Raw genomic sequence first — 26,001 nt, forward strand, 5'->3', positions numbered from 1 at the left:
GGGGAACCATAAAGAGTGGCGTGTACATTCCAGCACTGACTCTCATCAGTTTCTGTAATACTAATAAGCGTGTTTGGTAAAGAGACAGAAGGAGTCTCCAGTGTCAGCACTATATCATGCTTCGTGTGCTCTGAGATGGGTTGGCACCCCGTCCAGAGTCTTTCCCGCCTTGTCCCCAGAGTCCCCTGTGATAGGGTTTTTTACGACAATTAATACGTGTTATCTTACACTGTTACGTTGTAAACATTACTTATAGTTTGTACCACCTGAGCGGCTGTGGCTCAGGTGGTAGAGCGGGTTGTCCACGAATCGTAGGGGTGGGGGTTCGATTCCCGGCCCAAATGACTCCACGTGCCGAAGTGTCCTTGGGCAAGACACTGAACCCCAAATTACTGAACCCCCGATGGTAAGTTAGCGCCTTGCATGGCAGCTCTGCTACCATTGGTGTGTGTGTGTGTATGGGTGAATGAGACACAGTGTAAAGTGCTTTGGATAAAAGCGCTATATAAGTGCAGACCATTAGTTTATTAATGCTAAAATTTGTAGTCAAAATGTTAGTTAAGGGAACCTTCAATCGTTTTCACTAACCCCCTTTATCAATCATACCTTTCACACGATTTTTTCTCAAAAAATTTTATTCACGGACTTGAAAGGGGAAAAAGTAAACAGTCAAATCTAAACCCCTCTCTCCTCCAGCGTCCATCAGTCATAATTTATTCACGACGCCCGCCCTCCTCTCAAATCCGATACCTCCTTTCCATATAATTACACCCTTGGGGCTGAATCAATAGCCCTTCGAGGGTGTGTTTGGAGATTTGGGTCACTACTGGTCACTACTCTGAGTGCCCTTGCTAGAATTCCTTTACACGTTCAGAGCCACTGCACCAATATATGGATATACAGACGCTCGCACATCTGTCCTTCTCTCAACAGACGCATGCAATTACTGGCTGTGCCACGGGTCCTCTCTGTTCTCCCATCCCCCCTCTCTGCATCGCTCCCACCCTGCGCCACTCGTCTACCTCATAACCACAACGTGTCAAGGTTACGAGAGTAAGCTGAGGCTGATGTGCATGTTTAAACACCCTGCAATGCATGCAGCTTATTGATGGTCTAATAAACAGTCCGATGTTTTTAAAATGCGACTTAATTTTTCGTAAATGACATTTTTCATTTACGTATATATTCATTCTTGTTTTGCTGCACATGGACATACACATAATGTATCCCCCCCCCCACCCCGTTTTGTTTTCTCTTTTTGAAAGTTACCGAAATAAAAATATAATATACATTTTAATTTGTTTTATTTGTTTTGTTTTTTTTTTTCAAAAAAATTTAGATGTATAAATCTAAACCTAAAACCAATGCAACAGTGCAGATGTGTCTTCTTGAATGTTTTTTTTCCCCTATATGTTTATTTATTTATTATATAATATAAATATTAGATTTGGGCCAGCTGATAAAATAAATGTAAAAAACTGAATAAAAATAACCCGTGCCTCAACTTGCTGGTGCGCGTCACCACTGACCTGAAACAGCATGTAACAGGATGTCACGTTGTATTTGATGGAAACGCGTCTTACGTACGCTTCGGGTCACAACACGTTTAACGTGTATTTGACGCTAGTCACTATGAAGTCTATCGCTCTGCGTGTAACAGACTCCCGCATCATCCGTCCGGCGAAAACCGATTCATATCCGTCTAATATTAGTATTAATATTAATGTTTCATTCGCTCACTGGCATGAATTTAGATGACTGACTATAAATTATACCGACAGTAAGTAATACGCAATATGGAGATTATGGATATTAATATTCAGCTGATCAGCTGGAGCAGGATCGACACAGATCATTTCAAGGTTGGACAGGACGCGGTGCTATTCACAGGGCGCGCGCTTGAATTCTCGGCATCATTCCACCGCTCTGTCTCTTGCAGTGCATCACGTGTTCATCATTAGAACCGCGATAATAACGTTACAGAAGCAGATCACGTCTTTTAATAGCGTGCAAGCTGTGACGCGATCCCGGTGTGTCGCGAGAAAATGGCAATAGTCTATTTTTCTCTCTCTCCGTATCTTCCAGCTCTTCTTTTTCTCTCCGCTTCCAGTTCAGTTCAATTCAACGATGCTTTGTTGACATGAACAATAGATTACAGGATTATCACCGGCAAAAGCAAATAACACAGGTAAATAGAAGGTTAATAACAGGTTAGTAAACTTATTGATCTGAAAATGCAAGGAGCAAAACATAAAGAATAAACTAAAACCTGTTCCACTGGTTCTCTCTCGCGCTCTGGCTCAGAAGCTCAAATGTTCTTGATTGGCACGAATTTTAGTTCGATTTTTCAACATCAGCATAAAAATCGCCCTGGCCAGCAGTTTTTCCTGAAAGTGTGAAATCGTGTCTCTTTTTCTGGGATCGATCACATCTCTCTTTTTTCCCTTTCTCTCTGAACCCCTTTCCCTCTCTGCATCTCTCTCTACTAGTCTCTCTTCTTCCTCACCATCTTTCTCTATCGCTTTCTTTCCATCAGAATCTTCCATTTCTGTCTCGCTCGCTATCTATCCATCCTCCGTCTCTTTGTTTGCACGCCCTCTCTCCATCCCTCTATCCCCCAGCTGTTCCTGCGGCGCGGTGGAGATGGAGGCAGGCGCCTCACACACTGACTCTATTGTGTGTGTGTGTGTTTGGGGTACAGGACGGAGGGTGGAGGGTGTAGGTGGGGGGTGGCTGCGGCTCAACAGCCGATTGATTTTACAAGGGTGTGTGTGTGTGTGTGTGTGTGTGTGGGGGAGATGGGAGGGATGGTAGGAGGGAGAGCACAGCAAGGAGGTGGCAGGAGAAATCCCTGCAGTTAGTCTGCTTCGATCGGCTGTTATCTGTCTTTTCGTCTCTCTTTCATTCTCTCTCTTGCCTTTTCCCTTCACAATACTATAATTATTCTCTTATTCTTATCCCCTCCCCCTTTACTCACACACACTTACACACACACACACACACACACACACAGAGATCTGGCGTTCTTTACTGTATGCCTAGCTGGTTTGGATGACGACAAATTGCACATGTTAGTTCACACACACACACACACACACACACACACACACACAGAGTGTGAATTCCCTGACACTCTTTATTAACTCACACACTAAGCTGGTGCCTCAAACAGCTCTCATTAACATGCTAATCTATGAGTCCTATTTATAAATAATTTAATTGACAGCCCATCGACAGTTAGCGATAAACAATGTGGATGCTGCTAACAACTGACGAGTTGAATGAATTTCCATACAAATCATTTCAATTAACAATTCGTCTTTTTTCCCCCCATTTATGTCACTAGTATAGTATTGTATAGTACAGTACAGAATTGTACAGTGTAGTATAATTAGGAATAAAGGAAGCTAATACTGAATAGTAGTAATAGCTATCAGGTTTAATATATTTTCCCAGTTTAATATAATACAGTGCAGTACAGTATGTTATAGCATAGCTAGGGATACTGAGGTATTAGATACTGATCTGATGCTTAGTATCGATCTCCGATTTGACATACTGTAACTGGATAGTAAAGTATATCAAAAGGTACCGGTATCAGCTTTGACATTTTCCCCAGCAAAGTATTCTGTACAGTACTTTTCAGTGTATTGTAGTATAGCTAGACGTGCAGGGATCTGATACTGAGGATTTTCACAGTATAGTATAATACAGTATAGTATAGTACGGTATAGCATAGCACAGCTAGGCATGCAAGGATCTAATACTGAGTATCAGCATCAGAATGGACTTGGCATATTTTCCTAGTAGCCTATGGTATACTAAGGGGATTTAATACTGAGCATCGGTATCTGATTGGTCATATTTTCCCAGTATAATAAAGTATAATACAGTACAGTACAGGGATCTGATACTGAGTATATTTCCCTATTGTAGTATAATATAGTACAGTATAGTATAGTGTAATATAATGCAGTATTATATAGCGAGGAATGTAGGGATCTGATAAGTATTGGTACCCGGGTTGACATATTTTCCCCAGTATAGTACTGTACGGTATAGTGTAGTGCAGTATAGTTTAGTATTGTCTAGTACAGTATAGTAGTAGTATAGCTAGGGATATAAGAATCCGATACTGATTATAGGAAAGAAAATCAGAAAGGTACAGTACAGAATAGTGTAGTGTAGTCTAGCAGCGTATAGTATAATAGAGTACAGTACAGTATAGTCTAAAAGAGTATAGTATAATAGAGTACAGTACAGTACAGTGTAGTGTAGTCTAACACGTATAGTATAATAGAGTACAGTACAGTGTAGTCTAGAAGAGTATAGTATAATAGAGTATAGTACAGTATAGTCTAAAAGAGTATAGTATAATAGAGTACAGTACAGTACAGTGTAGTGTAGTCTAGAAGAGTATAGTATAACAGAGTACAGTACAGTGTAGTCTAGCAGAGTATAGTATAATAGAGTACAGTACAGTATAGTCTAGAAGAGTATAGTATAATAGAGTACAGTACAGTGTAGTCTAGAAGAGTATAGTATAATAGAGTACAGTACAGTGTAGTCTAGCAGAGTATAGTATAATAAAGTACAGTACAGTATAGTCTAGAAGAGTATAGTATAATAGAGTATAGTACAGTGTAGTCTAGAAGAGTATAGTATAATAGAGTATAGTACAGTATAGTCTAGAAGAGTATAGTATAATAGAGTACAGTACAGTATAGTCTAGAAGAGTATAGTATAATAGAGTACAGTACAGTATAGTCTAGAAGAGTATAGTATAATAGAGTACAGTACAGTGTAGTCTAGCAGAGTATAGTATAATAGAATACAGTACAGTGTAGTCTAGCAGAGTATAGTATAAGAGAGTACAGTACAGTGTAGTCTAGAAGAGTATAGTATAATAGAGTACAGTACAGTACAGTGTAGTGTAGTCTAACACGTATAGTATAATAGAGTACAGTACAGTGTAGTCTAGAAGAGTATAGTATAATAGAGTATAGTACAGTATAGTCTAAAAGAGTATAGTATAATAGAGTACAGTACAGTGTAGTCTAGAAGAGTATAGTATAATAGAGTACAGTACAGTGTAGTCTAGAAGAGTATAGTATAACAGAGTACAGTACAGTGTAGTCTAGCAGAGTATAGTATAATAGAGTACAGTACAGTATAGTCTAGAAGAGTATAGTATAATAGAGTACAGTACAATGTAGTCTAGAAGAGTATAGTATAATAGAGTACAGTACAGTGTAGTCTAGCAGAGTATAGTATAATAGAGTTTAGTACAGTACAGTATAGTCTAGAAGAGTATAGTATAATAGAGTACAGTACAGTATAGTCTAGAAGAGTATAGTATAATAGAGTACAGTACAGTGTAGTCTAGAAGAGTATAGTATAATAGAGTATAGTGTAGTGTAGTCTAGCAGAGTATAGTATAGCAGAGTATAGTATAATAGAGTACAGTGTAGTGTAGTCTAGCAGAGTATAGTATAATAGAGTACAGTACAGCTAGGGATGTAGGAATCCAGTAGTGATTTTGAGAAAGGAAATCAGAAAGGATTTGACATATTTTCCCAGTATAGTATAGTACAGTATATGTACAGCTCTAGGGATCTGACACTGGATGTTGTTATCCAATCTGACATATTTTCCCTGAATAATATAGTACAGTATAGCGTAGTATAGTCTATTACAGTGTAGTAGTAGTATAGTTAAGGATGAATGGATCTGATACGGTGTACCACTATCCCATTTAACATATTTCCCAGTATAGTATTGTATGGTTAGGGATGTCAGCCATGACTAAGCAGCTTACGGATCATGAGTGTTAAGAATGTGTGTTTGTATGTATGTGTGTGTGTGTGTGTGTGTGTGTGTGTGTGTGTGTGTGTGAGATAGAGAGAGACTCACTGGGGCAGCTGAGTGCCTCCTTGGCCGTGATGCTCTTGTTGCAGGCCGAGCAAAGCGTGGTGGCCGACACGGTCAGAGAGGTGAAGAGGTGGCCGTTGCTGTAGCGCGCCTCTCTTTCGCGCGCTTCCTTCTCCCGCTCCTTCATGCGCTCTTTCTCTTTGTTCTGCACACATAGAGTAACACACACTGGTAAGAAGATCTGGAAGCATACTTTCGTTTGGAAAAGTGCTGCTCAGACAGAATCTGAGCTGTTCCTACCTGCCTAATTAATACAGTTCATATTAAAGTAATCATATTATGTTTTCATGACGCTCACTTTTTATTTTAAGGACCGTTCCTTGCATACTTTGAGAACAAAACAACTGTGTAATAATCTAATATGTCCAACAAAACAAATGGAAACAGTAAAGCATGGGGTTGTGCAAGCATGTTTTTACAATGCGCTGGACAGAAAGGTCTGGGCCAGATGGGAATGTCTGTTCCAGCTGTTCCTGCCATGGGGTTCGCTTTATTCTACACTTCAATTTGACCAAACTGACACGGACCACTCTGAGCATTCAGCACCATGCTCTTCGGGGAAGCGATTTTTCAAGCCTTTATGGTGAGAAGCGTTTTTGTTTTGTATTTTAACGGTGAGAAACATGGAAACCTGGGAATTAGCTGCAAGATACAAACACAACCTCACTATAACTTACAGCATACTGGCAGCTAGTGGTGGTATGACTTTGTAAAGACCACCTAAATTTATAAATAAATTTTAGGTGGTTGTTCATGAAGTCAACGACATCTCCATTGGTCCAAGACTAGTTATGTTTTAGCCGTCGTCATGACACGGAAGGACTAATGGTCCTGCAGGAAACCTTCGGACATGTCAGGTTTTAATCTCAGGACCCCGCCTGGCAATGATGCAAACGATATATCAGACAGCGATGAAGCCTGGCACAAGGACCATCCATCATGTCCTGCTAGAGCTCAGTGTGTCCATGAGGATAAACGTATGAATCAATAAACCCCACCCATTTCACTATAAAACTGTCAGCCCTTAACTGGGTTCTTTATCGCGTCACGTAGTCTCAACGTCTCATTTGTGCGCACGTTCTTTGGAGACGACGTTCGGCAAGCTCCCACAAAAATACGACGTAATTGCGGTGCAAATGGATGTCCGGAGGCGGCTTCGGACGGGCGTGCGACGTAGCCGAGCCTGTGATCGTTGTGGTTATTACAAACGAGGCGTTCCCAAGCTGATTCATTTCAAGATGGATGACTTTGAGGAGCTTGTTTCTTTGTAGAAACAAGTCGGTTCCTGTTATTACTTGTGCCATCGCAGCTCCATGACATTCGCTCTCTCTCGCCTCTCTAATTAGAAAGACAAGTAGAACTCCATCAGTGTTATGCCCCAAAAGCCAACAGTTCCTGAATTCGTTATTAATGTATACGCCTTCACTTCGCTTAAAACGATCGTCATCATTTTTTCCTATTTAAAAAGTACCTTGATATCGTGAAGCTGTGCTGTTTTTAGACTAAGTTCTCATACTGTGAAAATTTCAAACTCATTCTCCAAACAACACCAAATTACAACTATAATTACAGCATTCAGCAAGACAGGGAAGTCCATCTCGGTGGGAAATACAAAAGCCGTTGACACAATAGTGTTGCGAGGGAAGTTAAAACTAATCTGCTTTGGTCTCAATATACAACCTATTAAACATGTGATCTGTGTTATCTCCAGTCCGGGTCTTTATCCTGAGTTGCCCTCAGGTTCCGTGCACTCAACCGTACTAATGCGTACAAAATCTGTCATGGTGCTGGTCATGAACTGAGATTACGTGTAGCGATTGAAATGCTCCGTCGTCAAGACGGCACGTCTCGCACCATAACTCCTAAACTATTAGCACAAGTTAATTATTATTTGTGGACTTCCTGGATGAGATTTACAGGAGTAAATGTTTAGTGTCGTTACGTTGGTCGTCACCATTGTGGGATGAGGCCGGGTCATGAGCTGGACTTGTGTGAAACAATCTGGAGGAAGTCACAGTTCCTCCTCAGACTTCTGCATCAGCCGTGCTTTTGTAGTTCTCCACATGAACTCGCTAGCAGATGTCCAACCACGAGATGGAACTGTTACGAGGTCGTAAGATATGTTTAGCCGAATACCTTGATTGTCTACGTACGCAAAGCGTTCCAGAAGTGGTTGCCGTGCTAGGTGCGCAAACGACGCATGCAAATAAAAGAAAGGCCACGATTGTGCCGCCGAGCCGTTTAGATTTGCACAAAGTCTCTTTGCTGGTTCTGTGCATTTGCATCATCATGGTCGCAGATAATATCTTGCGAAGGAAGTATATCGAACGAACTTCCCCTAAAAGACAGCGGGGGGGGGTTACCAATGAAACATGAAGAAAAGAGAGAAGGTATTGAGAAAAGGGAGACATTGCAGTTACTGCATTTATTGCAAAAAAACCAACCGGACTAACAAACAAACAAACGCTCCTTCTACGAAGCTCTCAGGAGCAAACGTCTGAAAAATCTGGTCTAAATGTTTTTCAAAAAACTCTTCTTTATACATAAAAGACTTTCGTCTATATTCTTGCAGATTATAGTAAAATAATCAACCCTATGTCGGTGTGTACGTCAACAACAGCACGTCCTGAATTGTTCCGTTTCTCTTCAACCACAGCCATTACAATTTGTTGAATAGTTCCATTTCATTTAGTACAACTTTTAGTTAAGAAGACAAAAACGCAGCTTGCCGTGTTACCGAGAAACCGCAAAGCGTAATTTTAAATGAAATGTAACATTACAGAAATGTTAAACAAACATCTACATACTGAAAACATCACCAGTCAATGTACAAATGAAGTTGTTACTATAGAAACAGTAACTTATTAGAACGAGCACATTAATACGAGCTGAGATTTATCTCGTGGCCGGAACTACTGTCGGAACAGCCGACCAATCAGAATCGGCGCTGTGGTATAAACTACGTCTAGGCGTCTTTGAAAAGCGGAACCTTCTCAGATAGGAAGGTTCTGTTGTAGGGTTCTATATAGAACGTTCAAGGGTTCTCGGCAAGAGGGACAAGCGAAAGAAAACGTATGGGGTCTAGACTTCAATTTTTTTATTTAGCATATGCTGTTACAATAGATTTTCACTAGTGCTACTATGTTTAAAGTCCCCGTGAAGTGCCTTGAACCATGCAGCGTTAATAGATGTGTTGACTAAATTTCCACTGAAGTCAGGGTGGGACATATTGAGTGGCTCCTCCCCCTTTTTAAATAGCCAATCGCGTTTGGCCTACCACAACGCCGGTTCGAACGGCCAAAGACGCATTTACGACCCGTGCTTGCTGATATGATTTCTCTCGCTCAACAACGCCGACGTCATCAGGGGCGGGACACTTCAGATTCTAGAGAGCGTTTAATTGGACGGAAAATCCGACGAGAAGCCGAAGTGCAGTATGATGTCAGCAAAATTGTTGATCCGTATTGGGGGTAGAGCCAATTTCGAATGCATACGTCTTCTTAAGGCGAACGTATTCGCACGAAAAGCCACAAAACGTCAACTTCGATTTCGTGGGCGCTTTAAAACGTAACCCTACACCCTTGAACAATATCGAATGAGCAAAACGTTCTATTAATTTCTCATAAAAACTTTTGTAGGTAAAATCAAGGGCCCTTGTTCCTACAGTGTGCACTACACTAAATCAGTGCTTCAAATTCTTTCCCTCAGTTCCCTGGGCTGCAATGGGTGTGCCCTTATGCACTGAATGACACTTAATTAAAGGGGGCATGATTAACATCAGCACAAATGCACTGGAAATAACTCTGGAGGCCAAAAACTCTCCGCTGGAATGCAATAAGACTGGCGGCTCACCCTTAAATCAGTAACCAGAGACTTCAGATGGCATTCTTTCATCTCTGGCATTCTGGGTACACTCCAGAGGTAGCACATACACAAGATAAAGAGCTTATTACGCTTAATGAATAACTGGTTTTAATATTACTAAGAGACGAAAATACACAAGACGATACGATATAAATAACATATCCCAATGTTTAGTCTAGCTGAAGTTTTGCTAACTAAAACAGCAACACTCAATCAGTGTAGCCCTATTATTGATGCATTTTTTAAAAACGTGTCCGATTGTTATGGGGAGGTTTCCTGCGAGGAGACGTTTATTAAACATTCTCTAGTCTCCAGTGTCGGCGCTTTGTAACACACAGAGGTTTTCTGCCACAGGAAAGTCCTCAGGACAAAGGAGTTGGAACTTACAGAGGATAAAACTATACGATGTGTCATACGAAATTAATGAAACACGGCCATCTCTGGTAAATTACTTCTGTATAAGCAGAATAAAACACTTATTCTGCTCAGTCTGGCTGTTAATCCTAACTACGTCACATGAATCTTGACACAGATTTAGCTGTAGTCCGCTAAGGCAGTGGTTCTCAACTGTTTTGTAGCCAAGGACCTGTTTAACTAAACTATCTTTTCCTGAACTTTCCACCAATAGGACACATTAGGTCTGAGCTGACTTTGGTGCTTGGACCCCTAAGTATAATAACTTTGATAATGTGGGCTGTAATTTTCCACCGTTGCGAGCAAAATCAATCAAATACACGGACCCCGCTTTGAGAACCCGTGCCCTAAGGGGATAACCATTTGTGCCTCGCCTTTTATCCCTCACTTTATCCCTCTCTCTCGGGTGCGACAAACGACCACATCTGGCTCTGAGCACTACACGACTGTCACCACTTTAATCCCCTTTAATGCCCGTCTGCCATCGAAATCCTCTTCAGGATTTGCCTGTTCTACATCTACATTTAGGCTAAATACTTACCTTTAGAATCGCCACTACAGGAACCAGCCACAGAGTTTAGCCTGTATGAATCAAACGCCGGTGCGTGAGGGTCTTCAGGCAACACGGCAATCAAAACAATCGATCCGAGAGCATCTAAGCGAGGTGGTCTCGATCCACTTCGAAGTAATCTCCAGCGATGTTACACGTTACATGCTTTGCTTTGTCTTAGCTTAACAAACTAACTTAACTAACTGAAGGTAGGAACTAAAATTCTGGGTGGCGAAATGAAGAAAAGTCGGGCCACACTCGCCAAAGGATTGGTTTGAGGATTCGTTTTACCAATTGTTTGGATTTGTTTTACCGTGTCATACCTATCCATCCATCCATTTTCCGTACCTACTTATCCAACACAGGGTCGCGTGACGCCTGGAGCCTATCCCAGGGAACTCCCCGAACACGGGGTGCCAACCCGCAGGGCACCACCACACATGCGACGGACAATTTGGAAATGCCAACCAATGCATACGGTTGTATGTGGGATGTTTTCAGCACTGTAGACTCCATGTTCACCAAGCTGGGGTCATTTCTATATGAACTCGACACGGGTTTGTTTACCTTTTCATTGTGCTATCGTGTGGTTTTGGATCTCACCCTTCTTACTGTAACCGCAATCGCTGTAGTTGTTGTCGCTGGGTTGAAATTTACCTTTTCAAACTTCTCAGTGCTGGACCTACGACTGATTTACAATGCAAAGTCGCTCTTTGACATTCGATCGCGGGTTAGGAAGTCCTGTTTAGCAAAGAGCTCGTGGAAATGAAGTGTGCAACTAACAACAAGATCATTCATTCTGTCTCAGCACTGCAGGTATTCAGGGCAGTGTACAAGAGCCAGTGTCCAGCAAAGCAATTCCTAGTCTGTCTTCGGGATGGAAAAAAACCCCCAAAAACCCTAAACTAAACAAAGAGAGCGTTGCTTTAGGAAGATAAAGAGCTAAAAGCCCTCAGGATAACCTCTGATGGATGAGGATAACCTCTGATAGACGGAAAAATGCAGGGGGCATTAGTACCAGTGGGGGCTTTGGTGTGGAGGGCCGACGGATGAAGAAAGAAAGAAAGAAAAAAAAAAAAAAGAGTGCTGGGGGATTGAAAAGAAAAAAAAAAAGCCCTCAAAACCAAGCAGGATAGGAAGAGCAGGTAACTTGATTCAGACAAAGACGAGACAAAGAAAGGAAGAGCAGGAGGCGGAGAGCGTTAGTGCGACTTGAGGTTTTGTCTCTCAACACTAGCTCTCAAGTGCTAATTAAAAACCCAGACAAAGCGCTCTTTTGTGAGAAGAGTCAATGAGTGACTCCTTAACGAGAGATGAAGGGTCCTTGTAGACCTTTACAGGACTTTACTAAAGGACTGCATGCAAATATGTACCCTGGTGCATTGCAGGGGATTTCAGCTGCATGCTGGGAAAAGATTAAATCCACAGTTTCGTGCTCAAGAACGAGTTAGCCGAGCGGGTATGGTGTCGTAACAATACGTCAACAAGACTACAGAAGTCACTAAAGGCATCGCCGGAACTGCTGACAATGCTGCACTTCCTGACCAATCAGAATGAACTGAACTCAACAGCGCTGTTATAACAAGAACGGACAAGAGCGCGAACACTGGTGTTTGTTTATGTGTGTGGAGAAAACTTTAATGATCTTTAAGCGTTCCCACACTCCGGCGTAAGCAGATGGTGGCTAACTTACACTTTTGCTAACATGGAAGTGGCTCCGTGACATAAATCAGCTAACGAGCAACCCCGCTAATCCCTCCGGGTGTGGTTGGAGTGCCAATTAAAACTCCCAGGAGGACACCGAAGACTCCACACAGAGGGAGATCGAACTAGAATCAACCACCCACACACACACACACACACACACACACACACCACCCCCCCACACCTGTTCTTCACAACTTCACAAAGCAAATGAGACCGAGTCAACACGGCAGTAAAACCCAAACGCTCGCACCGTGATTGCTCAGCTGTGCTTTCGACCTCAGATGCAAATGAGAGTACTCTGAAATAAAAGTAAAACGCAAAGCAAATGCTTATCCATTTATCACGATCCACTCTGACGTAATACGCCAATAACTGCGCTTAAATCTATCCACCTTACATTTTAGCTACACAACAAGCACAGCAAACACGTCAGGTTTTTTTTTTCCCCTAAGTCGATTAAAATCTGCCTTCGCTCACGTTTTCCTTAATAATCTGAGCACCAGAATGCAGAAGCTTTAATGAAACCCAAGCTAATGGTGCTCTGTGGGAAAGAGTGATGAGTGATGTCGATAGATGACCGAGTGAGGTCACTTCCTCATTCCTCGGGCTCTTTAGTCAGACATAAGCTTTTTAGTCAGAATCCCAGACACGGTGGCAGACACAAAATAGACCCACTGACCCAGAAACCAACCAGCAATGTACACACAGCATTCGCGCATGGGTTAATAAATCACTACATTCCTGTCTTCTCACACACTCTCATATCTACTACGATCTTTACACATGGGCCACTGCGCCAAGACATAAAACAGAAATCAGAATATTCTGCTCATACTACAGTTTCTCCCCCCTATTGGAGCAAACGTATTTATCCTTTATTTTATCCATTTCGTCAACAGCTGCATTCATAATGTAAATTGACTTGAATAGGCTGCGTTTTTTTGTAAGAGTTTTTATACTAATAACTTATGGTATTTTAGTCTTTGGTAGGTAATTCCAGTAATTACGACACATATACTGGAGAATGATTCAGAATCAAGCTTTCCAATGTACAACTGTAATACTAAAGAAATAACGTGGTTCGTGTGAAAACTTACGAAAGATTACGGACGGGGTTAGGAACCAAAGTCGTTTTTCTTTTACGACTTAATTTGTACGAAATTGAGCAAAATCGACCCTATTCAAGGATATTTTTTTTGATGAGAGCAGGTTGGTGTTGGTCGTTCTACAAACCAGAGAACTAAAAGTCTGGTAAATTTCATTACGAAAAGCAGCCAAGACCCGCCTATATACACACAAAGATGCCATTTGATTGACAGCGAAAATGTCCAATTATATACCTTTCCTGGTCAGCAAACAACTGAGTTTTTTTTTTTTTTCCAATTCGATGATTATGTGCTCCGAAATATAGTTGGGTCACGACTGTGTGGAAATAGGAAACCAGCAAAGAAAGCTATTTAGACTGTAACCTTCAAGATCCTGAAGCTTATGGCCAGAAAAGTGTACAAAAGTCAGCGTGGGTCTGAAGCTAATCTGAGACTAGATTTACATGGAGAATCCCACAGAAATGCTAGGAGAAATGATCAGGAGTGTCCTCAGACGTATGCACACATGATCCTTAGTGTGTGTTTGTGTCTGTTCAGCTGTTAGAGAGTTTCTGCCTTGGCCCTGCTGTTTGCACAGGTGTCCTCCATCCCCCACTGCAGATGGCCGCAGGCTAAAACGGTACCACACTCCACTCTTACACACTCCGTTGACGCTGTACAGTAACAGTGTTATGCATCAAGTCAAGATCTCTGGATCTGCTAGTGTGTATCTCTAAGCAAAATGCCTGGGATCAATGGGACTATTGCTAAATAGATGACCCCATACATCCCCCTACCAATGTAACCCATATATGCGTACCATTTCCATTCAGAGACAGGGCCGGGCAGGTTTCTACCACACCATCGTGAGAGGTGAGTGGGTGAAGAGAACAGCACAATAAAACCATCCATGCGTGCTGGTTTCATCACCCCAGAGCTCTCTGGAAGCATGAGACACAAGGATGAGGGCATTTCCGACTAAACCCGTTCAGTCATGTTCCATACGTAGACTGGAAGTCACTGAAGGCGGGCGAAAGAACTGATCACTGTTTATAGAACAGACCGGGAGTCACAGACTCCAGACTCATCAATCAATCCATTTTTCCATACAGCTTATCTTACACAGGGTCACGGGGAGCCTGGAGCTAACCCAGGGAACTTGGGGTACAAGGCGGAGAACACCTTGGACGGGGTGCCAACCCCGTTCACGTACTACAGACAATTTGGCGATGTTCGATGCATGCGAAATGAAGAGAGCTTTGGCTGAATGCACGTCGTGATGACGTCACATGAAGCGTCTTGGCCCGAATCTGTGGAAAATATGCGGAAATTGTAAAAAAATTGCAAGCTCCTCCGGATATCGTAGCGCGTGCTTGATTTTGCGATAGTTTCTGCGATCGCAAAATCGTGAAATCATGGAGGGACTGATTCCAAGCACTTCTTACAAAATGGACGAAAACGAAACCCAAGCACAACATCCTCGCCCGTTCGAATCTGCATACACTTTTTCACGTTGTATTGTTACAGCTCACGCTCTTAGGACATTTTTCGCCTTGAATTGATGCCTACAGTTGAAAACCGACAGTTACATTCCATCTCCTGCTGCGTCTGGTTGGTGTTTACACTCTAGCCTCGCACTGATGGCTTTGCAAATGTTTGCGCTTAAGGGAGGGGGCAAAAAAACCGTCAGCACTACTTTGCTAACATTCACAAGCAATCATTAGACGGTAAGTGCATTTGTTTCAACTACGGGTAGCTCGTTGTCTGCATCACCGGTATCAAAAAACACGCCAAAGACGCTATCCAGACATGAAAGACCAAAACACAAAGCCCTAAAATGTTCCGTATGGAAAATGGTCGTTTCTATTCCAGCGGCATCTCGTAATGTGCTTGTCCTGGATGCCCATGCTACACACTCGCTGTAGTCTGAGAGTAGAGCGCTAGCTGCAGACCTCCTCTATTCCTGACGTTCTCACAGCAAAAAGCAAAGCGTCTGGAATGAGCAAGCCCTTCCACAAGACTCCACAACATTCCTGAGGCGCACCGAGCATACCGTCACGTCCGCAGGAAATGGTGAAGACGATTTAGGAATTCTGACAACGTTTTGTCTGATGAGGATAATGAGCTACACAATAAGGATAGTTAGCTACCCTCAGAACCGGGCGATGAAGAGGAAGATGAAGACAGATGTGAGTGACATGATGGCGGCCTTTATGGTCAAAAGAAACAGCATGATGAATTCATGCGAGGGGATCAGTTCAGGTTATTAAAAAAGTATACGTTTATTTCCAGCATCAGAAAATGTATAAAGTTTATGTTATTTAAAAAAAAAAATACAAAACTATGAACGATATGACTTTATTGTCAACATGAGCCAAAAATATCTCTACAGATTTGAGAAATTTGGACACGATGCATCTCTTGAGGCGTTTGACGTGGTGTTTTCACGTTTTCTTCATCAACAGCAACATCAACACCATCACATTCCTCATCGTTACCTTCAGAACAATTGTGAAGCACACGACAGGCTGCGATGACGGCGTTCATGTTGTCGATGTGGCAGTCAGACCTCTTCATTAGGCACCGCCATCTTCGCTTAAGAAAGCCAAACGCCTTCTCCACAGTCGTGTGGTTATCAAAGGTGATCTGTGCAGGCGTTGTTTGTTGGTTTCATCAACCATGGCAGTATGGACATGCTGCATCCCCCAACATCACGACTGGCACATCTACTCCTGCAAACCTCTCTTTGATAAAAGGGAACATTGTACCACTCTGCCCCGTCTCGTACAAGGATGAATCGACGAACACTCTGGCATCGTGGACTTTGCCCGGCCAACCCACATCGACGTCCCAGAACCGAAGACGATGTTCAACCACACCTTGCGGGATGACAGAATAGAAACCTTTACGTCACATAGCGCTAAAATCCCGATACGAGTCCCATCGACAGCCCCTACGCATCGTTTGAAACCCCACCGGTCTCGGAAACCTTCAATCACGACGTTGACTTCCTGTTCAGAAGGTGTTCTGACATAGAGGGAAAGGAAATTGTTCACGAATACCGATGGAGGCAACATGACTGGCCATAGTGACCTGCGGTAGACTGGCCAATCCCAAATAACTAGGAGATGGTTCTGAACTGCACGTTTGCGGACCGGTTTCCTGAATGTGGTTGTCTCTCTTTGAAGTTTGGCCGGAGAAGTGTGCACAGCTGCAAGAATGTGGTCTTTCTCTTTCCAAAATTTAGCAACCATTCACGATCTGTCCAGCTGGTGAAAGCATGCTCCCAGCACACACCGCATCTCTGCCGAATCGAGACTATCCTGAGGCGAAATGGAGAAGTGATGTTAATTGTATGTTAACTGATACATAGACTGTCTATTACTTGACAGCACTACTTGTATAATACACTTTTCGAGAATATTCGGCTTTATAACGGGTCTGGTTCTTACCGTACAGACGAACGGGAACTGTAGTCGGCGAGTAAAGCTGCGAACTCCTCCGTCAACGTCAGCTGCCGCCGTGAAAATGTTCTGATGTGACTAGCGCGATTAAGTGGAAATCGCTGCACTGTATAAGCAATAAATCTGTTAGGCATGCGAGAGGGCAGTGTGCCGTCATGCCCCAAACAACGCAGATAAGCCACAAAGTAAGCATTACAGTGACGGACTCCGGTGTGCCGTATGAGAGAGCTTCACTTCCTGTTTTCTTCAAACCATCGTAGGTAACTGGGCCAAGTCTGAGTACGCCCGAAGTGTTTAACGATTTTTAAAAATCCACTAGCTAGCCTACGATCCTGCTTGACGTACCATGACAGAAACGTGCGATTGAGAACAAAGATATCGCTCCTGCCTGTTGGTGACGTTTTACAACGCGAGTACGTAGCCACGTCGGCGGAAATCGAGTCACCGGTGTCCCGATGTATACACCGCATACCGATTCGTGACCTAGGAAGCGGTCTGAGACGCACCTTCTGCGACGGACAAGCATGCTCCTGAACTTTTCAGTCATTTGAGAGTATGAACATGAACAGATCATTTTTTTTTCTCTTTCACTTCTTGCACAAATGTTGTGATTTGCAAAAAACATCAGTCCCGCCATCCGACGTGAGAAACAAATATGAGTCACACCCACACACTCGACTCCTACATGAAAGCACTCTAAAAGATAAACTAGACCTCGATCAAAATCCCCGTAGTGTCATAACCCGACCTTTGTGTGTACTGAGGCGGAGCTGCTTCTCCCTCTCGCCCCACGTGTCGTCATCTTTCCTGTCGCGTAGTGACTAAGGTCCCAGGTTTTGACATTGCGAGCCACTCAAACCCAGAAAGCTGCTAACCAAGAATTTACAGAAATATTAACTGTGTAATATTATTACGGTATAAGAACCACTGGAATTGCTTTGAAAACACCTGAGGGGGAATTTCCTCACGAGAAATGAACAATTACATTATCGCTCACGAGAAAAACAAAACATCGTAGCTTGTCACGTTACTGAAAAACCACAAAAAAAACGTAAAGCGGTCGGAAAATTTAAAGTTACAGCTTCACCACTGACACTACAGACTGAAACGTCCCCGTTTCAATGATCACAGATGTTTTTCAATTTGAATAACGGCAGCCCAAGCTGTTGTTATAGGAAATGAAATGAAACGACACCTTCTGAACCAATCAGAATCAAGCGTTCGATCCCAGTGGATCGTAATGTATGAATACGGGCTGGGTAATATGACAACACGATATTGATATCGTGATGAATTACGATACGATACACTTTTCTAAGATACCATGACATCTTCGTGTAGCGCTTTTGTGTTTACTATTTCGATCAATTACAATGATTACAGTTAAATACACCACCACCGTTTTGCTGGAAGTTTCCTAGCAGACCTATAAACACACACCATGACAGCTATCGCGTATCGTAGAATCGTCTCGGAGAATATCGGGATTCTTTGTCTAATCGAATACTGGTACGATCCCGAGGCCGCAAGATATCCAGGAATCACGTTGTTCCTCGTCTGACCTTCGCTGATGGTCGACTGGAGGTCGTTTCAAATCGAGCTGGTAACCTTCAACTGCTGCAAGATCCGTAACTGTGCACGTACACACGTATACGCTACGGTCCGAGCGTGTATCGCTGGCTCCGAGTGCCACCATTATAACTGGTACGAGGCAGAACAGAGGTCTGATTGAGACGGCGCTGTGTGAGACGATGGAACGAAGCGCTGAGGTGAAGTCAACCCTGTGAGCGCTCCAGTAATAATAGGAGGTCTGTTAGTGCTGCTCTCTGTTAGCACTGTGTGTGTGTGTGTGTGTGGACTGTCTCATGTCTAAGCCTTGGGCTCTGGTCACAATCCTTTCTGTGTCTCCTCTGTCCTCATGGATGACTGATTGCTTGATTGCCCTCAGGAATAAGGAACTCATCCAAGGCCCAATAGTATCGTTTGGCATGTAGCACACTAAACAAAGAAAGAGTTCAAGGGCAAAATAAAAAAAGTGATACGACGATATTCGTTACATCTAAAGTTGAGCGCTAAAGCCTAGTGTGGCGAAAAAGGGAGGGAAGGTTATAGCTACCAGTTAAGCGTCATGCAAGGTGACTAAATTGAATAACTAACGAAGTTCGTAGCTGCATTTTCAAACCTTTCTTTAAGTATATAATACAGTTCGGTGACATACCACAAAAGCATCAGACTCAGGTAGGGGGTGTGGTCTGAAAATTGTGAGTTTTGAAAGATCATCTTAAACGCCGATTGATCACAGCTAGGCAAAACTGTTTATGGGCGGTATTAAGAGTCGAACAGTTCCGTCGATATTTACGCAGAGAAAGAACCCGTTTGTGCACATTGTGTTGATTTTCAATGCTTTTGCATACGTTCTGCGTGTAGTTCACACCTCCAACGTCCTCCAAGTGCGAGAAAACAACTTATTTGGAGGGTGGTTTACCACGGTTTAGTGGTTAGTACGTTTGCCTCACACCTCCAGAGTTGGGGGCTTGAATCCCGCCTCCGCATTGCTTTTGTAAAGTTTGCATGTTCTCCTCGTGCTTCGGGGGTTTTCCCCGGGTACGCCGGTTTCCTCCCCTAGTCCAAAGACGTGTGTTGTAGGTTGACTGGCATTTCCATATTGTCCGTAGTGTGAGTGTATGTAATTGTCCCCTGCGATGGGTCGGCACCCTGTCCAGGGTGTCCCCCACCTTGAGTTCTCCCGGGATAGGCTCCATGCTCCCTGCGACCCTGTGTAGGATACGCGGTATAGAAATGGTATGGATGGATGTACTTGATAATCACCTTCAAATGGCATTCAAGGTCAAGGTCAGAATAAACTTCAAGGTCAGAATAAACTTCAAGGTCAGAATCGACTTTCTTTTCAAATCTCGTTCACCTTCTGAAAAGTCTGTAGTTATGTCTAAATCCTCACTGTGTTCATAACTCTAAATATGACAATATTAGCGAATCAAATGATATTTGTTTGTTTGTAGTTTTACATAAGTGTGTGATACACAATGCTAAAATGGTGGCGTCTAGCGTCTTTCCTTACACGCTAGCTACATCAGGCAAAACTGAAGTAAAAAAAAAAAAAAAAAAAAGTCAAACACGGACTCGGACTACAGTCTGATTGACTCCACTGTGTATACTTGAGAATTTTTTGGCTGAATTTTTACCTTTAAGCAGCTCTCGTCGTATGTGTATAGTGATTGCTTGAACTGAGTTTCAAGATTACGTCTCTGAGCAAGTGCTACTCACTAAAATTAGTCTCCTGTGTGTCTGTGAGAACACTTTTCAGCCTTCATGCTCTTTTTGTATGCAGGCAGAGGACATCTATGTGCACTATGCACTAGCATCTGCTTGTGGAAATATATATATATATATATATATATATATATATATATATATATATAAAATGTGTGTGTGTGCACTGTTTGAGTTTATAGCATTAACTGCCAGTTTTAGAGATGCAATAAAGCCACCAAACCACTGAGTGCACTTCCTTCCTCCTTACACGACCGACGCATGACACACTCCTATGTACACACACACACACCTCTCATCACCTGGCACCGTCCTCCAACAATGGTACTTTCCTCCACCACAAAATACAAAACCTTTTCCCATCACCACACAATCAAAGCATGCAAAAAAATAGAGCTACGGTATTAGATATGACTGAATAACAGTGTAACTAAATATCTAAATGCCCATCTCATGTTGCTGAACTATAGGACACAATGGCTGAAGGGGAACTGGATTCCTGTTGACCTACAAAGAGTTTAAAATAATAATAGCATTCGCACCCTTTGTAGAGCAGGCCAGCCAGTGAAGAGTTCATGTTGAGTTTGTACAGTTTGATTTTTATATATAATGATGAAGTGAAAATAAATTAAATGTACTACAATCCCAAATGCCTTCCTATTCACTACAGAGTGTATGAAAGAAGAGCTCCATGTGTAGTACTGTACTGTACTGTATTCCCAATAGGAGACGTTTAGGATACAGCCAAACGGCCTGTTTTCTTTGTTTATACATGTATATGTTGCAATTTTAACGTTGTTAGGGTTCATTTGTGTGTATATATAATGCATATTTTGTTTTTGAACGTTTTAATAACCCTTGGTTAGCTTTTTTTTTTCCCTCCCCTCAGCTCCCTCCCCCATCCAATTTCCTTTTCAATGGAAGACAACGTGGCCGAACCTCAAACGCCGGCCTCGTCCCTACGTAGGAGCACTCCATAGGCTGCAAAAAAAGCCTAGCTCGTGCAGCCTACATAGTAGACTATTTTTCGAACAGCGTGGCGTTTGGGATGCAAGTCGTATTTCTTGCCACGCTTTCTCTTCCAACACGGCATGGCGAAAAGATTTATGTAAGAAAAGTGAAAGAAAAGCTTAATCAACGCAAACAGAGCGTTTTGAAAAGGAAATGGAATAAAAAAAAGCGATAAAAGTTGATAAGAATAGTGGTTTTTTTTGGAAGGATGAGAAGGGAGCGCGAGCCGCTATTTTCTTAAAGTGCCGCAGTCTGCCGATGGAAAAAAAAAATCACTCGACCATATCGCAGGATGTGCTGAACTATGCTGAATTTCCAATCTTGCCGTGACACAAAAATATATTTTAGGTCGTACATATTATCACGGACAAGCATTACTATAAATTCCTCACGTTAAATACGCTCTAGCTTTTGTTAATGAAGACGTTGCGTGCTGTATTTAAAGACTGTCTCGTGTAGTAGTATTGATCAAAACCTCCTGCACTCACCTTTAAGTTGACTTCTTTCATTCTGTCTTGGCGTGTTTTCATTAACGGGTCCGTAACACGGGACATGCCGAGCATCAGGACCCGGTAAAATAGATCCTAATTCTCGGATCCTAACTAAACAAATTCTTTAAACACGAAAATAAAACACCTGGAGTAGAATCCAAACGGTCAGTGAGCAACCTTATTGGTGTATGGATATGATATAAAATGTCTCATATAAAAAAAAAAACTCCATCAACTCTTTATTTTGTTTCTCCAAAATCCATGTAGATAATAAGATCGAAATGCAACGCTGCGTCTCTGTACTTTCTTCACACTCTCACACACACACACGCGCGCGCGCGCACACACACACTCAGGAAACCCGGGTTAGCCGCGTTATTTTTCCACCCCAAGTGTATTCCCTATAAGCACCGCCTCCTTACGTTTCGATTGGCTAAACAGATTATACCGACAGGACATCCTCCAATCCTAGCGGAGGAGGCGGGGCTTTTTTCAGTGCAGGGTGGAGATAAAAAAAAAGAAAAGGAAACGCGGTAGCCAAGCGACGCAGGCTCCGTCAAAGCCACGCCCATTTATTTGCATACAACCCCTATTCATACTTTTGACCAATCAGCTTTCAGGACTCCCCCCCCTCCCCATCCAGAGCGGTGATAAAACAGTCAGCGCTTTCATTTTAGTTTACATAAAACCTGCTTTAATCTTATTCAGTGTTTTATCTTCTCAGAATACTTCCTCAGTGCGTTTGAATATTTTAAGATGTTGGTCTTAAAATGAAAAGTGATATATATATATATATATATATATATATATATATATATATATATATATATATATATATATCAATATATATCAATTATAAATTAATATAAACTACTACTATTATTATTATTACTATTATTACTATTATTATTATCCCTTCAGCAAAAATATCCCTCAGTGTAGTTTATTATAAAGGATTAGTTTCAACATTTAATTTCTTTTGTATATAAAACACTTTATTAGGTCTGCCATATGAATGAAGATTATTATTATTATTATTATTAATAATAATATTTCTTCATCAAAAATATCCATTACGATCCAGTGTGTTTTATTATAAATACTTCGTTTCAAATTATTTTTGTATATGTAAAGCACTTTATGACGCTGCCATATGGCATCTCAAAATGAAAAGTAAAAAATATATAAATACAATGAAGATTATTCTTTAAAAAATATTATCATTATTATTATTATTATTATTATTATTATTATTATTATAAGCAGATGTAAGCTACTTTTTATATATTTTTCTAGGGATGTTTCTAGGGATTTTTAAAAATATATTTTTTTTATTGTTTATTAAAATGTTACAGCTTATTATTATATACAGCTTACACTTATTACTAATGGTCATTTAACAACAATGTTTGCATGGACGTGTTAAAAATAATGAACTATAACCCTGGACATCACAGGCAATAGAAGTAAAAGAACAGAGAAAGTTTCACCCACAAGGGCCCATGGGTGGTTTGATAGGAAACACAAAACACAACTTCTTCTAAATTTAGTGAGCCAGAAAGGGAACGCCCTGCGCCGTAGCCACTCAGGCTCGGCCAAAAGCCACTCGCTTTGGGATATTTACAGAAGTGTGGGGTGTGTGCCAGTGTGTTACACTTCTCCATGATCACATCTCATGCAAATAATACTACTTGAGCGTTATTGTTAATATTCTACTTTTAATGTCTATGTCTCAAGCTGTTTCACTTTTATGTTGTTGTTTTTTTGGCAGACAGCGATTTTCTCTGGAAAAAGAAGTGCAAGATGTAGGTGTTGTAGGAAGAGCAGAAGAAGGTGTAACTGAACAGACACCCACCTGAAACACTCACACAAACACATGAAGTCTAAAAACTAAACTGTCTGTGATACAAACACTAATTATAAACCAGACGGACACACTGAACGGTACATTCGTACAACAAAGCTAACATTTCATAGTAACGAATAAGGAATAAAACACTCAGTGATGTGCTGTTATATTAAAATGATGATGTCGTGTCATACGGTGCAACCGCTGCGAAGCGATTACTTTCCTATAAAAGTATTTTATTGCTCTTATACCACAACAATTTACAAACGATTACATTTCAATTGTTTTAAAATTAATTAAAGACTGTCACATCATGTGTTTTATCCTTTTATAGTTACATTTAATGTTGTGAACCCCCCCCACCAAAAAAAAAAACCAAACAAAACAAAAACAAAACAAAACAACAACAGCTTGTCATGTTACTTAAAACCACAGAGTCCCTTCATTCTGAAAACTTCCCTGTGGTGGAAAACATCCTAACTACTAACTACTGACTGTAAGCTCTGACACTGGAGACTCCTTCCGTAAATGTTAACCGTCTCCTAACGGAAAAGTTAATTATATTGTTTATTTGTTAAAAAAAAAAAAAAGAAAAAACTTCTTTTTTTTTTTACTCAGGTTATTGCTAGCCTTAGATGATGTAGAGCATCAACTGTACAAGACCCCATGAATTAGTTGTTACTATAGATACGATAACATTTCTCTATTTGATAACGACACTTAAAGTAATAAAGTAGATAAACATTAGAAAAAGTTGCATTTAAGTGGTGATAAAAATAGACAACCTGAAGGTCTTTACTAAAACAACCCACTTCAGTTTGCCGTTTCAGTCTGTCTGTCGGAAAGCCCACAGAATCGTCCCACAGTTACAGAGTGAACAGACGCTCTTTCTCCTACTACAGTGACTCACTTTCCATTCGTCTCCTTCTTTTGTGTCACCGGCTGAGGTTGTCTTTCTCACACACCCACGCTCATGAGCGCAGGTAAGATGAGACAGGTGTTCTGTCAATAGCAGGAAGAGAAAAGACAGTCTCTCATTGTCTGTCCTGATCCTGTTTTAGGGATTTGCACGGTTTTCTTTTGCGAGCCAGTTATTGACCCTTGGACTTGGAATTAACTCTTTGCCAAACCAAAAAATGGAATTTCCACCTGTTTTGGAGATGCCCACGTTCAGCATTGAATTTATATGGGATCTCACACTGCACAGTAGTGGTTAAAGGCTCATATGAACGTAGACACTCAGAGCTTTAAGAATATGCTTTTTATTTTTTTTTTTTAAACCGAGCCTGCTAGGTTTATATATTATAATTTTATTGTTAAAGTTGCATATGGTGTTGTCGTACCAATGTTATTGTGGAGAGGTGCGAATTGTTTGCCCAACACAAGGGGGGCTCACACCCCTCCCCTCCACTTTTCCCATCGCCCTGCTCACCAGCAGCTCAACACAAGAGTCAAGATACTCTACACACAGAAACCCAACAGTGTCTCGTCTAATCTTATAACAGACGTGCAGCGATAAAATAATCCATTCGTTTATACCGATTGAAAACGTCCAATAGGTCGATTTCCATTCTGCCGGCGGACTGGAACGCCAGTGTACTGCTAGAAAAGGTTAAAGGTGTAGTCTGTAATTTCTCCAGTGTAAGAAACAGCTTTTCAGTTTCACCGTGCTAGTTTTCTTGAATTAAAGCGGTGTACATCGTCGTTACAACTGAGAAATTAGCTCCACCCCCCCAGTCCAAACGGGATAGTTCAGCTCTGCCCGTTTTCCATAAAAGGAAAATAACGAGGTGTACATACACAGAATTTTTATTTTTTTGACTTAAATCAAATTGCATCAACTTGTTCCAGGTAATTATTTTTAGTTTTGCACAATTGTAAAAAAAAAAAATATTTATTGTAATAGAAATCATGAATGTGTGTGTGATGTGATGTCAAGTGTGGGTGTGATGTTGAAAGCAGCACTGCAACACGGTAAGTCTTTGAATGAGTCGAGTGTTTCTAGGCATTCTGGGTTCCTGGGGTATAATATGAGATAACACAGAGGTCACTAAGAGGTCACACAGCAGCTATTGAAAAGACTGACCTTGAAAACCACAAACAACACATACAGGCTGTGTGAAGGGCCGATTCTTAGACGATCATTATGTCATGCAGTGCAGCATGAGAGGATAGATTACACACTGAGAACGAGTGAGACTGAGAACAAGAACAGAACAAAGGGAGAATGAAAGAGAAGGGAGGGTAGGAGCAAAAAAAAAAAAAAAAGAAAGGGAGCGAGATCAAATCGCAGAGGTTTATTAGGACGAGAGAATACAAGCGTGCGGGGATGTACGAGTACATT

The 26,001-nt window shown here is 41.6% G+C and overlaps 1 protein-coding gene across 3 annotated transcripts in view; it reads right to left on the reverse strand.

The window, feature by feature from the left end:
* Positions 1-26,001, reverse strand: part of arhgef2 (rho/rac guanine nucleotide exchange factor (GEF) 2) — a 61,482-nt gene that overhangs the window by 14,950 nt on the left and 20,531 nt on the right. For 2 of the 3 annotated variants that reach the window (XM_017495310.3, XM_053688583.1), the window contains exon 8: positions 5,914-6,076. In XM_017495310.3, the coding sequence (XP_017350799.1) occupies positions 5,914-6,076 (163 nt within the window). Of the gene's footprint in view, positions 1-5,913; positions 6,077-21,805; positions 22,174-26,001 lie in introns of those variants that run through there. The other variant, XM_017495312.3, reaches the window with a different exon arrangement.

This window comes from Ictalurus punctatus, chromosome 20 (genome assembly GCF_001660625.3).
Source record: "Ictalurus punctatus breed USDA103 chromosome 20, Coco_2.0, whole genome shotgun sequence".
Lineage (NCBI taxonomy): Eukaryota > Metazoa > Chordata > Actinopteri > Siluriformes > Ictaluridae > Ictalurus > Ictalurus punctatus.